Source organism: Phyllopteryx taeniolatus, chromosome 7, assembly GCF_024500385.1.
Source record: "Phyllopteryx taeniolatus isolate TA_2022b chromosome 7, UOR_Ptae_1.2, whole genome shotgun sequence".
NCBI lineage: Eukaryota > Metazoa > Chordata > Actinopteri > Syngnathiformes > Syngnathidae > Phyllopteryx > Phyllopteryx taeniolatus.
The window spans coordinates 3,691,100-3,712,037 of record NC_084508.1 but is presented as its reverse complement, the minus strand read 5'-3'; the positions used below and the strand labels follow the sequence as shown (position 1 = coordinate 3,712,037).

Here is a 20,938-nt window from a genome sequence, read left to right as displayed (position 1 = left end):
TTACTGCCGTTTCAGCTTGTTCGGGGACATTTTCAGCCATAGTCTGTAAATATTAACATGGTTTTAAAATGTTTTTGGCATCTTTTATTGCAGAATGTTTTGAACTAACATGCGATGATATGAGGAGGAGGAGTTGCTTGGTTGAATGCACATTCTTTTTGTTTTTCTCTCTTAGGACTGAGATCCATTTTTGGAAAGACACGTGTCACGAAGATGGACTTCAACGTTGCGCCGCTGATGATCTCCTCGCCGGTCGTCCACTGAGATCTCCGCGATGAGAGGACACGTCGTCCGTCTTCTTCTCTTCTTGTGCGCCGTCCCGGTCGCCTCGCAACATCTGGCTGGACTTCCTCCATCCAAACTTGGCACCGGACTGGCCGTGACTCACCGGAAGAGCGCTTGGACTCGTGGAGAGGGCTCCGCCGCACTCGAGTTCAGCTCCGTCGCCGAAACGGGTCAGGAGAGGCCCCGGCCGGTCGAGTCGGACCACGGAAATCTGCAAGAAAGCGGGAGGCCACGTGCTCGCCGGAAGAGGAGCTGGCTGTGGAACCAGTTCTTCGTCATAGAGGAGTACCGAGGACCCGAACCTGTACTTATCGGACGGGTAGGTGGAACCGAATGAACTTTGACACAGGAAGTTCAGCACTGTGGTGTGAAGCGGCCATTTTAGGGTCAATTTTGGCCATTTCCAGCGGTCCTTCAAGAACAAACCCGTCCTGGAAATTTTGTCCAGTTGCTACCAAATTGGAACGTCACATACTAGACAGAAGGACCACACTAAATTACGGAGAATCCTAGTTTTTGCCATTACGTGCGGGCACAGAATGGCAACAAAGTTTGACGACTGGCTACAAAGTATGAACCTCATAACTGCAAAATTCTGCCATTGTATCTAGTTTCACCTAGCCACATGTCGAGTATGCCTACAAAAACATCTCTACCAGCCATGCCCGAAAAGACACAGCAGGTTTACCATTTTGGTTTGAGGCAGCCATTTTAGGATCCTTCGAAGACTATATCGCGATTTTGTCCGATTGTTACCAAATTCGAACCACGCGCTGTATACCCGACAGCTGTGCAACACTGAACACTCGTCATTTCACGAGGGCCGCGCATGTCGGTGAAGTTTGACGGCTCTGCGCCGACGGCTTGCCAATAATTCCACTTACTATATAACCATGCATAAAAATTATTTTTTTTTAATTTTAGGCAGACTTGTTCTCACGCCTGACACCGGCAAAGTGCCGGCGATGCCCACCGGAAGCACGGTGCCCCCGCAGCAGCAGCCCCACTTGTGGCATTTGACAGCTTTGCTGGAATGTCGCCGCGGCGAGCAGCGAGTCAAAGTGGCGAGGCGTAACGCTAACAGGCGAGCTCCGCCAACCGCTTCGGAGCCGGCGCGATATACAATGACAGCCTAGATTGGTTTCTTAGCCGCGCGGCGTACTCCTCGTAAATGTTTAATATCCCGCTCTGTTTGCTATTGATACAGTTGTCAAGCGGCGCTAAAGCAATCAGGCGAACGCCGCTTCCATATTTGCGCAATAAAGCCAGGGCGACGTTTTAAAATGGATACTACAGATACTAAAAAAATGTAAAAAAAAAATAAAAAATAGTGTAAAAGTACTAAATCAACTGCTATGCTTACAAAAGTACAAGTGAATTTTAACTGACACTGACATGAGCCACTGAGAACAAGAGTGGGCTCATTCAATTTTCGTCATTAGGCAGGAGAGTGATTTCAAGTTTGATGGCTGCGATATCATTCGTTTACATCTCGGTGATTTTTTTTTTGTCGAGTCCTGCTTTCATGGGCGCAGCCATCTTGGAAATGGGATCAAGCAGGTCCATTTTTGCATTTCAAAATGACCAACATGGAGTGAGCCCACTGTAGTTCTCCAGTTGCCCAAAAGTGGTGTCTCCACCTTTGAGGCAAAAAGGTGGAAGAAAGATGGCGGGCGATTGCGCGGGCGTCATTGTGATTTATTTTTTTTTGTTTTTTTGTTTGTTTTTTTTTCCTCGCTTTGTTTGCGAGGCAGAGAGGGGAAAAAAAAAAAAACAACAACATTCTGGCTTCCTTTTCACACCGGCTGAAGCACAGCAGGACTGAGACGACAATTACGCCGAGCCCCAGGGGGGGTTGATGGGATCGCACGCGCGTGCACACACGCACACGCACAAAGATGCATGGTGTCTTTGAGGAAGAAATGAAGGCAAGGGAGGGATGAATAAAAAATGAAATAAAATATCGCTTATCGAGCAAACTGTGGGTGGGGTGTTGTGTGCGCTATTAGGATTTTTTATTTATTTTTTTTTATCCTCAACGTTATCCGCCAGCACAGATGTACTTCGGGCTTATGTTGGCCCCTGCCGACTGCACGCATGCGCGCTCTATATTGCACACTCGCCGGTCACTTCATTAGGGACACCCGCACGTTGTCAGGCAGGTATTATTTGAACATTATTATTTCAACATTACTCCTGCATATTCGCAGTTCGGCAGTCACAAATTTGCCACTGTTCACTCAAAGTTTGCTTCATCTTGGTGTCAGGGGAATATGTTGAAGTGAGTTGAGGAGTTTCATCGAGACGTAAGTCGTACTTTGCCGCCAAAACAAAGTCATATCGTCATTCGGTTTGACATAAAGTCACAGTGCATTGCAACGTGACGCAATTGACTATTTCCAAAACTGAGCAGATGCGACCACGTGATGTGCATTTAACCAATGACAGAGTAGGAAGTGCGGTGAGTTCAAAGAGTGTCCAGACTTTGTTTTCTGTGGCTGTGGTACGCGTGGATTTTCGCTATCTGCGTCAGGGCTACGTCTCCCGTTGCATCTGTACTTTACTTGAGTACAGAAATTCCTTTTTCTGATGACTTGTACTCCCCGCATTACAAAACTGTGTCTTTAACTTTCTACTCCTTACTTTGTCAAAGTAGGGAGTCACTCCCAGTTGGAGTGTACAGTAAAACGGATACATAAAGCAAAAGAGAATGTAAGCACCAAAATGTTCAAAAAAACCTTTCATTTCATCTGACTCATGTCCACTAGCTTAATGCTAACATATAAAGCAAAACGCCATAGACAGGCTAACAAACGTAGCAAAGCTGTCATGTTAATTAAAGTATAAACCTTCAAACAACTGCTACTTTAAAACACACGGAGCAGCATCACATACAAACAGATGGCACTGCCTATCGTTAAAAATAATAATAATTCAAGGAAAAGAAAAATCATAAAGTCAATACTGCTGCCTACAGGATTGGAGTGGAACAGCGTGGCCGAATGGGCCGGATGCATATAGTAAGTTCGGCCTTGGCGGAGGTCTGGGCGCATTTCAGAATGACATCCTAATTTTAGCCACATATGATGATGATCTCATGATTTGCATGTAAATATGCGGAGGCTTGTGAGTAAGACGGCTGAGATTACGAAGAGCGCACGTGGCCCGAGGCGGCCAAGGTTCCCGGTCATAAAAGCTCAGCAGCTGAATATGCGGCCGCGCTATTTCTGCACGCTCGCACGGGAACACCTTATAAAACATTATTTCCATGGAAAATATGAAAAAAAAAGGGGGGGGGGGAAATCATTGAGTCCGGAATTGAAAAAATACATTTTGTTTCCCGCCAACCGCGACATAGTCCACTGATATGGGGGTGGGGGGGGGGGGGGAACAAAACACTCTTTTTGGTGAAATTCCTGGGATGATAATTTTTCCCTCAATCGAAATTTTTTTTTTTATTATCTTTTTCAATTTTACATACAAAGCAATACATTTTATTTATATTTTGGTAATATGCTTGTTAATTTTTGTAAATCTGCACAAATTTTGTTTCAATTAAAAATAATATTTTTTTTCCCCCCAAAATTTTCTCGTTTTTTTATTATTATTATTTTTTTTTTTTATTTTTTTTTTATCCTCCATATCAGTGAAATACAGTGGTTGCTTGGGGGAAAAAGTTAAATTTTTTTGTCAATTATTTTACTTATTTTAATTTTCATTGGAAAAGTAATGTATTATAATAAGTAGAAAAGTGACAGTTTTGTAAAACGATTATGATTTTTGACAAGAGATTTTACATGAAAAGTATTGCTTTATCGTTTGGAGGCAAGTGACATATTTGGAAAAAATGTTTGATTTTTTTTCCAATGATGCCCAAATTCTCCTTTCATAAAAAATGTTCTTCACCCAAAAAAACAATTTTTTTTTTTTTTTGAACAATTTTCTATCAAATTCACAGCATTACTGCATTTTCTCCCACTTTGATTCTGCTGAAAATATTTTTTGCTTCCAGAAAACATGATTACATTTCTGGAGAAAAACAAAAACAAAACCTTTTTTTGACCAATTACCACGATTATTTGTCAGTAGAGCCTCAGACAAGTCACTTTTCTGGATGTCCAGGCTTGTTCTATATGATGAAAAAAAACACACACACACTCGACAAAGATCCTCACACGGATGGCGAGAAGAACGAGCAGATGGTTGGCGGGATTTGTTGTGTTGTGCACGTAGGACGTTATGGAGACGAGACCTCCTCTGGCTTGTGTGGTCGGGTCGAGTTAACGAGCTGCACGCTCCCATTAGCGCCGCACACACACACACACACACACACACACACACTTGGTACCATTGGTTGCTCATTGACTGACCGAGCACGTCACACTCTAACATGAAGCGCGCTGGATGTGCGCTACAAGCTCCACATAACATCATATTATTGTCATATTGGTCATGATTATATCACAAAGGATGTTTGACTGCATTAACGATCAATTAACCTTCACTTTCATGACTGTTTTTTGGGTTTTTTTTTTTAACATTTGGACATTTGATGGCAATAGAAACACCTTACTAGCCACTTTTCAGCCAATTTGAACACACACACAAGCAGCAACACAAAAACAGAGCGCACAACGAAGGAGAATGAAACATTGGATATTTAAACGCCAAACCATCTCATTTCGTCCAATGAGAGTTCGCAAGCTTAATGCTAACATATAATGTGAAACGCCATACACAGGCTAACGAAAAATAGCATTTTTATTCCGGTAATTCTACACCTTCAAACAACTTCTACTTGACACGCATGAGCAGCAACACAAACAAACAGGCATAGACTTGTTGTCTCTCTCCTCTGCGGGAACAACTATTACTGGAGTTTAGTAGGGGACCTTCTCTGGCTCCTCTTCTTCTTTTTGCGTTACGCTACAAGTCTTCCAGTTCACCACAGCGCTGCCTGGCAGATTGTGGCACAACGTGGTACTCGACTGGAGTCGTGCAGCTCGAAAGTCGGACATCATCTTTCCCCAGCAAAATGAATGGAATTGCCGTTCATTTTTAGACCCTCTTAGGTATTTTGTATTGTTTGTTAGCATTGAGCTAAGCGGACATTTTCGAAGGCAATGGTATGTGGTCGTTTTTAAAAAAACAAAAGGTGTAATTGTCTTTGCTTTATGTTGGGTTTGAGAGTAAACGTCAACGGGGAGGAACAGCTTGAAGCCTCTTTTGTGAACAGTTGCTCAATACCATATGTGACATTCCTATTACAATATGAATATTCTCATCCCCGAACTCGCTAGTCAAATGAACGCGAGTCAATTAGCTCCCGACGCTCAAGCCGTTCGCTTGTGTTCGTTCCTCCAGCTCCACACGGACACGGACCGAGGGGACGGGCACACCGAGTACACGCTGGAGGGCGAAGGAGTGGGCTCGGTGTTCGTCATCGACGGCAACACGGGCAACATCCACGTCACCAAGTCTCTGGACCGCGAGGAGAAGGACCAGTACCGCCTGACCGCCACCGCCACCGACCGCCTGACGGGCCGCGCCCTGGAGCCGTCCTCGCAGTTCATCATCCGCGTGCAGGACATCAACGACAACCCGCCCGTCTTCCCCGGCGAGCCCTACGTCGCCACCGTGCCCGAGATGGCCAACATAGGTACAGTACGTTAGCAAAAAGTCGGATTCGTTAGGCTTCACTTGTCTGCAGTCATACTTGAATTTGAATTCAGTGAGCAGATGACCTCTTTTTCCAGAACGTTTCCTCTTGTTGAGACAAAAAAAAATGTCCAGCCTTTGAAACAGAAATGTTTGTTCTAATGAGTGGTGGCTAGTAACTAAGTACAAATACTTTATTACTGCACTTTTTCCAGGTAGAGTGACCCCCACTTATTTGCGATTCAGTATTAACGAATTTGCCTATTTGCTGATTGGGGGGGAACTTATATTCCGTTATTCACTGGAAAATCCTCCTATTTTATTTATTTTTTTGTTAATGTGAGTTGAGGACTTTCCCTCAGACATAAGTAATGATTTGCTGCCATCCTGTGGCAACTACAGGCAATTACAAACCATTTTTGTGTTGGCGCCAATGACAAATTTCCGCTCTTCGTGGCAAGGCTCTGCACTTTTCGGTTCACTGTATCTGCACTTGAGTCTTTATTTTTCTGACGGCTTTTTAATTGTACAGGGCTCTTTTTACATAAGTAGAGATCTGCTGCCATCCTGTGGTGTTTATGGGCAATTACATTAAAGCAGACAATATAACAATACCATGCAAGCATATATCCTTTATCCTCTGCGGAGAACGACTAATATTGCTGTGGCTTACTGAGTCACATACAGCAGTTGTGAAACTCTTCTCTTTCTCTTTATGGCACATATACTGCCACCCGGTGGCCAAGTGGCGCACACCCAAAGGAGCCGCAATGAATTAATCATGATGCACAAACTGGTTAATGCTTTACGCTGTTCAGTTATGACTCTTTTCTAAAGTTCAGTAGTATAAACTGCTAGTTTCCTTTTTCGCAAACACATGACGCAAGCTTTTGTTGGGTTATTCGGGGAGTCTGGAATGGATTCAAAGCCTTTTTCTTTATTTAATTAGGGAATGATTATTTGAGATGAGTGTTTTGAGTTGCAAATGTGGTCATGGAACAAATGAAACTCGATTCGTTATTATATAGTTACCATTATATTATGTGATTACTATCTGCATTGCACGCTCCACTTCAATACTCGCATGACACTTTCGAGTGTCGTGTTTTTTATTTTTTTTATTTTAAATGTTTTTTCATCGGCAACATACGGACGAACATCAGAGCTCATCCTATATTACTCCTCCTCCCGGTGAGTGCAAAGTGTGTGTTTCCCGCACCTCTGACCTCCGACCTCCCGCCGCAGGCACGTCCATCATCCGAGTGACGGCCCGGGACGCCGACGACCCCTCGTACGGGAGCAGCGCCCAGCTGGTGTACGCGATCACCGAAGGGCAAGAATATTTCTCGGTGGACCCTCAAACAGGTCAGCGTGTCTTTTGCTGTATTTGCTGTATTTGTATTTTCAGCAAAATTCTTCTGGGAATTTTTCTCTTCTTTCATTTGTTATCTTGTTAACATTTGACATGAACATGAAAACTTATGCAATAGTAAAAGTGACTTACAATTCTGCTTTTGTTTTAGTACAATTTCTGACTAAATGTTTTTTTTTCTTCAATTTCACATGAAAAGTAGTTTTTTTTTTTTTTTTTACACTTTGTGATTCTCCCCACCAAAAAACTTGACAAAATAAAAGCAAAATCAAGAAAAAGATCATGTTGGTTCCGAGGAACTCTGGTGATGTGAGTTGAGGAGCTTCATGAAGTGCTTTGCTGCCATCTTGTGGCATATTTAGGCAATTTTAAGCCATTTTGGTGGCCTGTGTCAGTTACTCGGGATTTCCCCAGAGAATAGCGAGAGTTTAAAGTAATGCATTAAAATTAGTAGAAAAGTGACATATTTTTGGCAAAATCCTTGAATTTCTGCAATTCTACCCAAATTTTGTTTTCAAGAATTTGTTTCTTTTTGTCATGGATGTTAGTGGAATATTAGAAGAAAAAAAAAGATGGGTTTTTTTTCTTGTTCTATTTCCAGCTAAATGGTCAAAAATATATATTTTTTTCAACTAAATTTTACTTTAAAAAAGTAATATAATCAGTACAAACCTGAAAGGTTTTCTGTCCTGTCAAATGTTTTTGCGTGGGGGGGAAACAATGTTTGTGGAATAAGTTATAGTTGCTTTAAAAAAAAAAAAAAAGAAAAAAAGAAGTACCTAATTATTCTGTACAATTTTCTACTAAATTCTTGTCGGAAATGTTATATTTTTTCCTTTTTTCAACTTTACATTAAAATTAATGCATTCAAATCTTTGTAAAAATAAAATTTGTATTTAGGTTAAACCCTTTAATTTCTGCGGTTCTGGCCAAATCTCGTTTTCAATATTATTATTATTATTTTTTTTGTCATCCATGTTCATGGGATATAGAAAAAAAAATACTTTTTGTTCTATTCGCAACTAAATAAAATTATTATTATTATTTTTTTTAAAACATTTTAAACCTTTAAATAAAAACATTATAAAAACAATGAGCATTTATTTTGGGGGATTTTTTTTTTTACTGAATTGTAGTGGGAAATGTTTTTCCTTTTTTTTAATTTTCCATGAAAAGTAAAGCATTCAAATTTGTAAAAAAAAAAAAAAAAAAAAAAAAAAAAAAAGTCACATATTTTGGTAAAAGTTTTCAATTTCTGTGATTCTCCCCCAATTTTTTTTTTTTTGGGTGTGTGTGAAAACTATGTTGAATGGAATACATCGTAATTACTTGACGGGGGAAAAAAAAACCCAAACGTTTTAGTTCAATCTCCTACTAAAGTCTCGCAATTATTTTCAGTGGAGCCTCAGACAGATCACATGTCCACTCATCTTGTCTGTATGATGTCAACACACACATACGCACACACACATTTGGCCCGCAGTTGCGCTTCTCATTGTCCCAGTTGGCAAAGTTTGACGTTGATCCCGAGCGACGCGGCCGCGCTGATTCGGGTCTGGGCTCCCTCCGCTCAGGCGTCCTGAGGACGGCCGTGCCCAACATGGACCGAGAGAGCCAGGAGGAGTACGTGGTGGTACTCCAGGCCAGAGACATGGGGGGCCACTTGGGGGGCCTGTCGGGGACCACCACGGTCACCGTGAGGCTCAGCGACGTCAACGACAACCCGCCTCACTTTCGACGCAGTAAGTAGCCCCTCTCATGTCATGCGCCGACATTTGGGCATTTCCTCTGAGTCGTGTCGCGCACTCGTTTTTCTCTTCCTCTAGATGGCTAAAAAGGTTTTTGTGACGACGTTGCGTTGTATGCTGAGAGCGGCGACCTCGGAGCATAATTACTCCTATTTCAAATATGTTTGTGATAAAACAAAATGTTTCAACAATTACAATGGAGGTGTATCAACAAAATCATACCCCAAAAAAAATAACGCCACATGCTGCTTCACCACGAGCCGACATAAGGAATGCAGTAAACAAAGTCTTCTGAATAACATTAGAAAAATATTAGCTGCCACTTGATCACAGATCACAAACATAATTCATAAACAAAGATCATAAATGTCATTTTACAGCGACTTGGTACACAGAATCCCCAAAAAGTAACCTTGGGCAATGAGCCACACGCTGCTTCACCATTGGCAAACCCAAGAACTGCAGTGAAGGAGGTCTTCTAATTAACAGCAAAATATGAACCGCCTCATGATCACAAATATGTACCAGTATTTTTATTTTTTTTTATATAGTTACTCGGTACTGGGAGTAAAAAGAATAACCTTGGGCATTGAGCCACATGCTGCTTCACCATTAGCAAACGCGAGGAATGCAATAAACAAGGTCTTCTCAGTAAATGTTAACCGCCTCATGATAACAAACAATCCATTTTTTTTTTGGAACAGAAACTACAAAAAAAAAATTAAAATTGGGGGCAACGAGCCACATGCTGCTTCACCATTATTATCATTATTATTATGCTTTTACAACCATGGCTGGTGGTTTTCCTCCAAGCCTCTTCGTGTTGTTTCTGGTTGGCCCATCGGGTCGTGAAATATGTAAACAAATAGCCGGAGGCAAAGGGCTAGCGTGGGCAACAATAATTTGTGACATGCACATTTAGCGCGTTCTATACGCTCGACTTAGCAGCCCAAGCTACGGTACAGTACCTTTATTTTGGTACCCTCCACAAAGCAGACATTTTGCAATCATTTAAGAACATTTCTTAATTTAGTACGATTTTACATGAAAAAAAATGCATTATACATAGTAGGAAACTGTAATATTTTGGAGAAAAGGCTTCATTTAAAAAAAATATTTTTTTAATACTTTGCCATTCTGCCAAATATTGTTTAAATATTTCTTGTGCTGTGACCCTCAAGGTTGCTGGAAGATAATACGTCCTTTTTTCCTTTTTTTTTTTTTTTTTTTTTTTTGCAATTTCCTACTCAATTTTCACGGGGGATTTCTTTTCTTTTTCTTTTGACTTTTTAAAAATAATTTTGAGAAAAGACTTTTGTCATTTTTGCCAAAAGGTTGTCGCGCATCACTGTATTTGCTTTCCTAATGCCCTCTGCCGATCGGCGGTTGAGGTCGTTAAAGGATTAAACGGACCGCATTGTGCGTAGCGCCATTTCGCTAACCTGCGCCAACATGACACTTGACCTTTCGAACGCCTCCGACGGAGCGCGCCTTGTCACACACACGAGTGAAATAACTTGTCTCTCTCCTTCCCCGGACCGTGCCATTAACATTTCCTGTTCGAGTTGAGTGCTTTGCGCGTTAATAGGCGACGAGACGCTCGTCCGCCCCTGTGATTTATTCTCCCGCCGTACGTCGCTTTATTGACGCTCTTGAACATTAACATGCCGCCAGTATGTTATTTATTGACTTTTAATCTGACTGCCGTGAACCCCGCCGCCGCCGCCCTTCACCAGCCATAAAGCCGAGCCCGAGGTCGTTAATTTGTCTTTGTGAGATAATTAAAGCAACGCGCTTGAATGCGAAGGGGTGTTTTCTTTTGTGTATTTTACGTGTGTCGTTTTTTTAATTTTCTTTTTTTTTTTTAAACGCTCATTATAATCCAGCCGTCATTAACCGTCAGCAAGGTCGCTCGTTGGGGGGTTAAAAGCGAATCGCTGCGCTTCACTCGCACATGGCGGCAAAGTTGCATTGAAAAATGCAAGTCTGCCTTGACTTAAGAGCTTAATTCCTTCCATGACAGTGCTCACAGCTACAAAATAAATGTTTTACCCCTCTCTACGGTACGGTACTGTATTGCTCCACAATATTGTGTGAATTACGTATGTTTGTGTTCCAAGGTACTCTGTACTCTGACATATGCTCACTCCACAATGTTGTGTGCATCATTTTCATGTTCTGGGGAGCTACGAGACGTATTAGTTCAACCCGGTCTGCCTCCATTTCTGCCATTTCTCCACATTTCTCCATGAAAGTCCCATATGTTCCAGTAGACTGGCATGTGGTGGCTCCACAATGTTGTGTGCCTCCATCTTAATGTCCCAGGAGGAAACTGTGTGACTTAGTAGTTCCAGATGGTGTGTCTTGCCATTCCTCAGAACTCCTCCACATTTGTCCCTTATTTCAAAGTTGATCTAACATGTGGTCGCTCCACAATGTTGTGTGCGTCACATTTGTGACATTGAGCTCAATAAAGTGTTAAGCATGATGGATCAGCAATGATGTCACTAATGAGTGTCATCGTGCCCTTGCGCTCAACAACAGTTTCATCATCATTAACACCTCGTTAACTTTTTTTTTTTTTTTTTTTTTTTCACTCGCAGGCGCATGGTCGTTCTCCGTGTCAGAGCTGGCGGCGCCTGGCGTGGAGGTGGGCCGTCTCACCGCCACCGACGCCGACGTGGGCGACAACGCGCTGCTGGAGTTCACCATCATGGACGCCGAGGAGGCGCAGACGTTCAACGTCAGCGCCAGGGAGCGAGAAGCCATCATTGTGCTGAACAAAGTGAGCGCGTTCTCTATTCTGCAGTGCTTCTCAAACTTTTCACACCAAGTACCAGCTAAAAAAAAAAACCGTTAACTCCTGCACTGCCATGGACGTTTATATCCGTCAACTGGAATCCAAACGTTTACTGCCATCGACGAATATATCCATTACGTAAGTTTTTCAACGGGTAGGCGAGGAAGAGGGTCTCGCCAATAGAAATGCCAAGTTTAGGACACAACCAACTAGAACCCATTATGTATCTGTATGGTATAAACAGAGCAACTGTTGCGGTAGGTAGTAGAAAGTGTGTGTTGCGAAGGTGAGAAAAGATGACGCAGTTCATGGAGTGAATGGCGAACGGCAGCTACAAAAGCCACTGACGTTTAATCAAACCATGCAGTGAGTCCGCGTTGCTCACGGTGTGTTTCTTTGTTGTATATCTGTAAATAAATGACCGTTTTGCCATCAAAAATCCTTTCGCACGCTTGTTTTTTTTGTTTTTTCGGACGTTCAAATCGAACCATGCAGCGAGTCAACGTTATAGTTTGCGGCAGCACAACGGTAAAAAAATATTAGCATCAAAGTCACTGTTCTGCTTGACAGGTTGCGTCACACAAAAGCAATTTTTTTCTCCACTTTTGGGTCAGAAACCGACTGTTTTGGGTGAAACCAAGCCAATGTTCTCCTGCTGATTATGAAAAAAAGAATTGAAAAAGCTAGAAACAAACTTTTTTTTTTCTGGCAATATGGGGAACTCAGCTTTGAAAACAGCTGGCAGTCAATGACTTTAAAATGCAGTGTGAAGTGTTCATCAACATTTTTTATTCCTAAAACGAATACTATATATTGTAGTAAGCCACTGTAACATTATGCACATTTTAAACATTAACTATAGAAAAATATAATGTACTTACCTAAATGTACTGCACATAAAAGTTAAAGAAAACTAAAAAAAAAAAAAAAACAACAACAAAAAAAATCTAAATTAACGTTTGAAAACTGTTCAAAAAGATTCAATGCAAATCTAATAAACTTTCAAGTTAAAAACAACTGAATTGCACTTCATTGGGTGGAAGGCTGCACCTACCACGCTGTTGTGGCTTGTTTTGGTGTTCTACCGCGGCTCCTGAAAGATTCACCACATGCTCTGTTGCGCTGCTCATCCCGCAAATGTGTGCTTCTTCCTTAATTCACAAAAAAGCATGGTTACAACGGAGGAATAATCAAGCAAACACATTTCCCAATGCGATGTCTTACGTTTCGTCGTTAAAACCATCTGCGCCGTTCCTTCTGTTATCCGCGCTGAATGATGTATTAAAATTAGCAGGTAAAATGTGCCTTTGTGCTCAGGGAGGGTCTTAACGACATACGCAGATAATGAGCGTCGAGCCGATGTTAAATTAAGTGTGCAAATCAGATCCCTAATGAGAATTAATCCACCTCATTAGAGCCATTGGGTGAGATAAAAAGGAAGTCCAAATAAAGATAAAAGTAGCTGCTAAACATTTTTCGACACCATATGAAGGAGCATCAGTGTTCCTGTGTTCCATTGAAAAGTCCCTCCACCCAAAAAAAACAACAACAAAAAACAATAAACAATGGGATGGTTTTCTTCTTCACTGACCAGCTGCTGGACTACGAGACTCGTAATTCGTACTCGTTCACCGTGGAGGTGGCCAACCCTCTGGTGGACCCCCGCTACTTGAAGAACGGCCCCTTCAAGGACCAGGCCGTGGTGCGGGTCATGGTCCTGAACGCCGACGAGCCGCCCCGCTTCTCGCAGGCCCGGTACCACCTGGACGTGTCGGAGAACTGCCCGCCCGTCTGCTCGGTGGGCCGCGTGCGCGCCGTGGATCCCGACTCGGGGCAAAGCGCCAACATCAGGTGCGGATGGCGCCGTCGCTGGTTTCCTCCGCGCCGGCTCACTCTTCTGCCGTTTTCCGCCCGGCAGGTACTCCATCGATCCTCAGTCGGACCCCGAGGCTCTGTTCCGCGTGGCCTCCGACACGGGACACATCAGCGCGGTGATGGAGCTGGACCGCGAGCGGGAGCAGTGGCACAACGTCACGGTCATCGCCACGCAGAGGGGTGCGTCTCCCGGGGGGCCCGACCGTACATCAGTGCGCGCCGGAACTCGTGGAACCGCAGGGGCGACTCGATGAACATTTACGGCTTTTCCGTTTTGCGTCTAGACCACCCCGATCTTGCGTCGAGGGTGGTGGTCGCCATAGAAACGCTGGACCAGAACGACAACGCGCCGGAATTGGACAGGCAATACAGCACGTCGGTTTGTGACTCCGCCGCTCCGGGACAGGTCTGTTCCACCTTTCTTCCCCAGCAGTGACCACGTCATCCTCTTTTATTCCAATGCCGTAAGAGCCACGTACTAGTACACTATTTGTCTTCACCAGTAAAACAATGCATTGCACCAGTAACGTTTTTGTCCAAAATGATCCTTTTAGGGAGGACAAATTGTATACTAGTACTGTAATTTCTCGTGTCTTATTCGCATTTCCCCCCCGCCCGAAAAATCATCAAAAGTCACTAGAGCGCATTATACAAAGGTATAAGGAAAATGAAAACAAATCTTTCACGTTGTATTTATGTTTACGCGTACCAAGGGTTTGTGAAAAAATGTGTACTTTCATTCCAATATGATATGTTAAAAATGTACTTTATATATTTTCGCCACTCACCCGAGACTCAAAAGGCCTCCTTGCGCCATATTGATACAAAATTCATCCATTCCCCAAAAATTGGGATTTTATTGTGATATTTTCAGAGGTCGAAGTGGGAAACAATTTGAGATGTTGACATCAATTTTGGCAGTTTTGTGACATTGAGCTTCTTTTTTTTTTTTTTTTTACACGGCGGCGAGAATCAAGGCCAGTTATTGATATAAAAATCCACAAAATTCAGAAGATTTTGGATTTCATTCTGATATTTTCAGAGGTTTAAGGGGGCATTGTTCGAGAGTCCACATACATTTCGGCAATGATCGGTTGCAAGTATGTTTTACGTTATGTGTGGCCTGTCCTGACAGGAAGAAAAATAATAATAAAATTACGTCAGCGCATGCTCAGAGAGCAGACTATTTCTTTGAAAAACCTTATAAAATAGGGATAATATCTCGTATTTTGAGCACATGTATAGCAGCAAATCGATGGTACGCATTATACATACTGTAGGTGGAAGGGTTTTCCTGATTTTTGGGGTCAATTTTGGAGGGACACATTATACTCAAGGGCGTATTATACACGAGAAGTTATGGTCCATGGACCTTATGCTGGATATCAAGGATATTGAATAAATGCTCAAAACAGTTTTCCAAATAGCTGTTTCGCATTTATTAAAAAAAATAAAATTAAGACATCGTCATTCTACTAGTTTGCCCTGAGTTGTCTTACTAGTGACGACAAAGAGTGTACTAGTACATGGACCTTTAACTTGATATCAGAGGCTATGGAATAAATGCTTCAACAACTTTCCATAGCGTCGTCTGCGAGTCACGTGACGTCTGTTTTCCCGCAGGTTGTTCAGGTTCTACGCGCCGTCGACCGTGACCCGGGAGGGCAGGACGCGGCGGTCCACTTCAGCATCGCGCCCGAGTCCAGCGCCGCGCTCAACCTCTCCATCAGGGACAGCGGCGGTAAGACTTTCAGTGGGTGGCAGACGGCAAGCGAGAATGACTGAACTGAGAAAGGAACAAATCCGTTCGTGAAGGGATTGCGCTCAAAAGATTTGCTGGCTTGAACGAATCATTCACGAAATGACACAACCCTACTTGAGGAGAAGGAAAACTTTTGTTTCTTTGTTTGTTTGCTAATGTTCTGCTAGCTTGCGCTGCAACAAAGCATTCTAAAGGGCGCTAACGGATGGTAATGGACAGTAAAAGACCATAAAGGACTGTAAAAGCTGTCAAAAAACGCTAAAGAAAGGTAAAATACAAGCAATACAAAATACAGTGCAAGAAAGGTCAGTAAAGGATGTTAAAAAGCTGGTAAACGGCAGTAAAGCATGTCAAAGACCGCAAAAGACGGTCAAGTGTGATGAGGCATGTCGAAGTTGTGTGGTGCCTGTTGTTGTTGGCAGGTGTGACGGCCAGCCTGGTGCTGCAGTCGTCCTTGGAGCCGGCGCCGGGCTACTCGTCGTCCTTAGTCAGCCTCTACGTGCCCGTGGTGCTGCGAGACGGCGCCTCGGGCCTGGCCAACACGGCCACGGTCACCGTGACCGTCTGCCCGTGCCTGGGGGGCGGCATGCGCACCGAGGAGCGGAGCCCCCGGACGCGGGGCCGGCGTTGGGAGCGCCGCGCCGTGTGCCGCCCGGCGCCGTCCGCCTCGCCCTCGGTGGTCTTCACCCTCCTCATTTTAATGGCGGCGCTGGCCTGCGTCACCACTCTGCTGGGTAGGTCGCTGGTTCTCAAACAGGTGGTCTACCGACCGCAAAACCAGGTTCATTTCATCTGCTATTTACATGTTTTTCCTGAACCTTTGTGCAATACATTTTAATTTATTCAGGATTGAACTACCGTACAGTTTTTGTTTTCCTCTATTTAAGCACAGTATGTTCAAACTGTGCATCATGTTACACTCAGTTAGCCTCGACGCAAAAAGTTTCAGAACCGCGGGGTAGGACGCCTGCCTCTGTCCCTCGGCCCCGTCGTTTTCGTTTTTTTTTGTTTTTTTACTGAATGTTTGTGTCATCTGACGCGGTCGCCCGTCGACTTTTTGCCCCCCAGTGGTGTGCGCGCTGTCCCTGTCACTGCGGCGTCAGAAGCGGGACCCCCACTCATCCTCGGAGGACGACGACATCCGGGAGAACATCATCTCCTATGACGACGAGGGGGGAGGGGAGGCGGACACGGCCGCCTTCGACATGGCGGCGCTGCAGAGCCTGCACAGGATCCAGAACGTGCACAGGAACATGTGAGTCTGACGGGAAGGGAGAAGTCGGCGGGAAGTACAGTAACGGAGTATTTGTACTTGGTTACTTCCCACCACTGCAGATGGTACACACAGCAGAGCGCGCCACCCCCGCGGGCCAGGACGTACAGCGTGACCCGTAACCCTCACCCCGAGCCCGAGCGGCGGCCCGGCTCGGCACCGCTCTACGGGCGACTCTGCTACGGGGTCCGCACGCTGCCCGTCCTCCGGGACTACTACTACCAGGCCGGGCCGCTGCAGGCCGGCGTGCAGCCGCCTCTACCGGGCCGGTGCCACGATGCCCCCACTCCCGGGAACCTGCCGACGCAGCTGCGCCCTCCCGAGGCCGGACGAGCGAGCGCGTTAGCGGCGCACACGCTGAGCAGGCTGACGGGCAGGAGTGAAGATGGAACAAAGATACACGTTGACGCAGAGAAGCCGGAAAACGTCAAGGTAACAAACGAATCGGGTTGAAAACGGCAGGAAGGAGCAGTTTTTGAAATCATCTATCTCCCAGCCTACCGAGCTACCCACAGACGAATATATAAACCCAATTGAGGCGTACGACCGAGGTGGGTTTCCGTCTTGTTTGTTCTGCAGATAAACCCAGCGGAGGTCCAGTCCGCGTCAAACAGCGGCCCGGCCAGTCTGAGCTGCTCCGACCCGACCGGTTCTTCCTGCCAGAGTCCCGGCAGCTCGTCGGCCAACCAGACTCTGATCAGCACCGGCGCCACAAGCTGCACCGTGGAGGACGCCGACACCGACTGGTCGCAACCCTCCGTCTCCGAGCGAAGTTACCCCAATGCCAAGCTCCCTGTTTTCCCCGTGACGGACACCTACAGCATCGTGGGATCGCTGAACGGAACCACGACCACGGGGACTCTACCCTACGCCAGGACAACACCCGGCAACCATCAACCCTTGCGAATGGAGGACCTGCTCAACTTTCGTCTCAACCGGGTGACGTCCGACCCGTCGCAGCCGCCCTACGACTCGCTGCAGACTTACGAGTTCGAGGGCCGCGACTCCCGGGCCGAGTCGCTGAGCTCACTCGGGAGCGAGGACGGGAAGGACGATAGCGGAAAGGACCGTGTCCCGACGGCGGGAGGCGTGGAGGAGCTCAATGTCAAGTTCCAGCGGCTGGTGGAGCTCATCAGGGAGAGGAAGTGCAGGAAGGAGCGAGAGGCCAGTGAGGCTCCCGCCCAGACCAGCCAGGTCCAAGCCACTCCTTCCCAGACCGGCCAGATCCGAGAGAAGGTAGTGCAGAGGTGGGACTTCTAAGGGAAGGGATTTCCCTTTTCCAGGCTAGTCCCACAGGGAGGAGGCCCCGGGGAAGACCCAAGACACGTTGGAGGGACTGAGGGCCTGATTTAAATTCTGTGTTCACTCGCTGTATCGACTAAGAGGTGTAACGGTGTATTTCAAATCGGCTTTTGCGCTTTGGGTAGCTCTGATGGCTTGTGCAAAATGAAGTTTGAAGTGATGCAATTGGAAGTGTTAGTGGCAAACAAACATATTACTTCGTTAGAGACAAGAAATATGTCGTTCTGATAACTGTGGAGAAGCTCGCAAACGTAAAAGCCACATTTTGTTTGCTTTAACTCATCCCGAGTGCGTGGGAATCGGATGTATCTGCCCATCCTGCATAACACTGCACACGCAGAAAACGACTCTGGGAGAGGTTAGCGGCAATTGTCACCGTGCTCTGAAATGACCTAGACCCAAGAAAATGCAGAAAGGAGTTTTGTCATAGGCGATATGACATGACTCCTTCTTGTGACTGGCTTCAAGTCAGCCCCCCGATCATTCAGAGGCTGAACAGATGATGCGTCGTGATTTTTGCTTCTGGCATTTCAAAAATGTGAACACAAGCGGAAAAGATCGGTTCCCCGTGTGGTCTCTCAGGTTGCCTTCGCAGTCACGGACGGCGGTGCCGGTTTGCGCCTGCCTTTCAGTTGAAAGGTTCCAGTTTCAAGACGCGAAGGCGCAATTCATGTCAGCTTTGATAAATCACATTTGCGTTGAGTGCCAAATTCGTCTATTTGCATCTGCTCCGCCCAGAATGCGTAAAATGACCTAGTTGACAATTTCGCCCGTTTTGCGGATGTAAGCGCGGGCGATCAGCTTCCACATCGGTTGCGTGAGCAATCGTGTTTGCGCACGTTTTTGCACGTAGAAATCTTTAGTAAATCAGGCCCCGAGTCTCTCGCCGGTCGGGAGGACGAAGCGGCTGGAGAGAGAGGGAACTCTGCGACATCGGATTCTGTATTTTTCCGGGATTTCCTGGAAGCGCCGCACATCGTATCACTAACACCCCCCCCCCCCACCGCCGCCGTCATTCCACATCTGGCGCCGTGAGGCAAAATGCACAGAAAATCTTTCACTTGACACAGTGGCTATTTAATAATGCACTTGGGCTTTCAACACGAAAAGCTATGAAAAATTCACATTTATTGAAATATTGATTTCCACCACAGCCTGAAATCTGCATTGTTGGAAAATGGGCACTCATTCAATATTGAGCAGAATATGATCTTGAGTATGAATTGGACTGATCTGATTGGATGTCACTGCGGACGCCCGAGGTGTAAAACAGTAAAACAACATCCTGTGCAGACAAAGAACAACCCGAGTGCGACTGTTTTGTTTTGTTTTTTGTTCACGAGTCGTCAGTCGGTTGCCGGGAAACGAGGATTGGGATGGCGAGGGCCCGGTGTTTCTGCCGATCATTTGCACAGTGGAACTTGTAACTTCCCTGACGAAATACACCTCCTTACCTCTCTACCTTTTCTACCATCCAAATTCCTACCTTCCTTCCTTCCTGTCTTCCTACCTAGCTACCTTTTGTCCTACCAACCCACCTTCCTAACTGCCTACCTATTTTCCAACCTACCTGCCTTCTTCCCTACCTTCCTACAGTCTTTCCTACCAACCTACCTTCCTTCCTACCTTTCTACTTACTTTCTTTCAACCTTCCCTCCTACCTACCGTCTTTTCCTACCACGCTACCTCCCAACCCCTCCTTCCTAACTACCTACCATCTTTACTTCCTTCTGACCAACCTACCTCCTTTCCTTCCATTCTTCCTACCTACTATCCTACCAACCTTCCCGCCCTCCTACCGACGTACCTAGATACCTTCATTCCTTCCTTCCTCCCTACCTTCCTAGATGTCTTCCTTCCTAACCACCTACTTTCTTTCCTTCCTTCATTCCTTCCTTTCTGCCTACCTACCTAGATGCCTTCATTCCTACTTTCCTTCTGTCCTACCTTCCTATATACCTTGCAACCTTCCTGCTTATCTTCATTCTTTCCTACCTTCCCTCTTAGCAACTTACGTACGTTCCTTCCTTCCTTCCTTCTTTTCTACCTACAGTGGATTAAAAAAATAATAATAATAAAGTCTAAACACCCTTGTTCAAACTGCAGGTTTCTGTGATATCACAAAATGTGACCAAGATAAAGCAATTCAAAACTGAACATTAATATGAGCTGTCCACCTCAATTGATTAATTATTACTGTTATTATTTTCAATATCCACTGTAGCTACCTCTTCACACCCTTTTTGTTCAGGCCGCTCCCTCTTTTGAAACAAGTGTCGCCGCAAGAGTTAACGCCGAGAAACTGTATGAAAGGAGCTCTGCTTCTTAGACCGAATGGCCGTGTCCCTTTAATGAGTTCCCACGACAGCAAAAAAAAACAAACAAAAAAAAACTTTCAAGATGTGTGACTCATTTCTGCAGCTGTTTTGGAGAAAAAGCCAAGTGTTAGGATAAAAGCTTACGTTCTAACAGCGCGCTTCAAATGTCATTATTCTTCCCCCTCCGCAAAGCCACTTGAGCGTCTCTTCATCAAGCGTCCCCCTCGCACGAACGCCGAGCTAATTTCAGAGGTGAGAGGTGATAGAAAGAAAATCAAAACACGGAGGGTCATCAGTCACAACACAAGAAGAACAATGATGAGCTCTTCACCTTCTCAATGGGAATCCAACAATGGACTAACACCTCAAAACTTCAAGACCTCAAAGAAAAGAAAATGTTCTTGTGCAAGTGTATTGAAATACAAGCGAAATGAGCAATCGGTAGGTGGATCTCAAACTAGCTCGGTTGGTAGGCAGGTAGGACTGTTGGTCTGTCGCTTTGTAGCCAGAGCCTTCGAAATCTGAAGCTCATTTCTTCCCTCTGC

At 45.1% G+C, this 20,938-nt stretch overlaps 1 protein-coding gene and 1 long non-coding RNA gene across 4 annotated transcripts in view; one reads left to right on the top strand and one right to left on the bottom strand.

Moving 5' to 3' along the window:
* The window catches only part of LOC133480757 (cadherin-24), a 40,756-nt gene extending 21,685 nt beyond the window's left edge, over positions 1-19,071 (top strand). For all 3 annotated transcript variants that reach the window (XM_061779333.1, XM_061779332.1, XM_061779334.1), the window contains exons 2-14: positions 176-604; positions 5,650-5,944; positions 7,189-7,308; positions 8,890-9,057; positions 11,667-11,848; positions 13,458-13,714; positions 13,782-13,918; positions 14,023-14,144; positions 15,362-15,479; positions 15,923-16,234; positions 16,569-16,755; positions 16,836-17,205; positions 17,353-19,071. In XM_061779333.1, the coding sequence (XP_061635317.1) occupies positions 275-604; positions 5,650-5,944; positions 7,189-7,308; positions 8,890-9,057; positions 11,667-11,848; positions 13,458-13,714; positions 13,782-13,918; positions 14,023-14,144; positions 15,362-15,479; positions 15,923-16,234; positions 16,569-16,755; positions 16,836-17,205; positions 17,353-18,033 (3,279 nt within the window). In that variant the 5' untranslated portion in view covers positions 176-274 and the 3' untranslated portion in view covers positions 18,034-19,071. The remainder of the gene's footprint in view (positions 1-175; positions 605-5,649; positions 5,945-7,188; positions 7,309-8,889; positions 9,058-11,666; positions 11,849-13,457; positions 13,715-13,781; positions 13,919-14,022; positions 14,145-15,361; positions 15,480-15,922; positions 16,235-16,568; positions 16,756-16,835; positions 17,206-17,352) is intronic.
* LOC133480763 (uncharacterized) lies at positions 15,425-20,830 on the bottom strand. The gene is made up of 3 exons (XR_009789363.1): positions 20,725-20,830; positions 20,538-20,633; positions 15,425-15,524 (listed from the first exon to the last, which is right to left on the bottom strand). It is a non-coding gene; the product is annotated as an uncharacterized LOC133480763 (long non-coding RNA).
* Between the last annotated feature and the right edge of the window lie 108 nt (positions 20,831-20,938).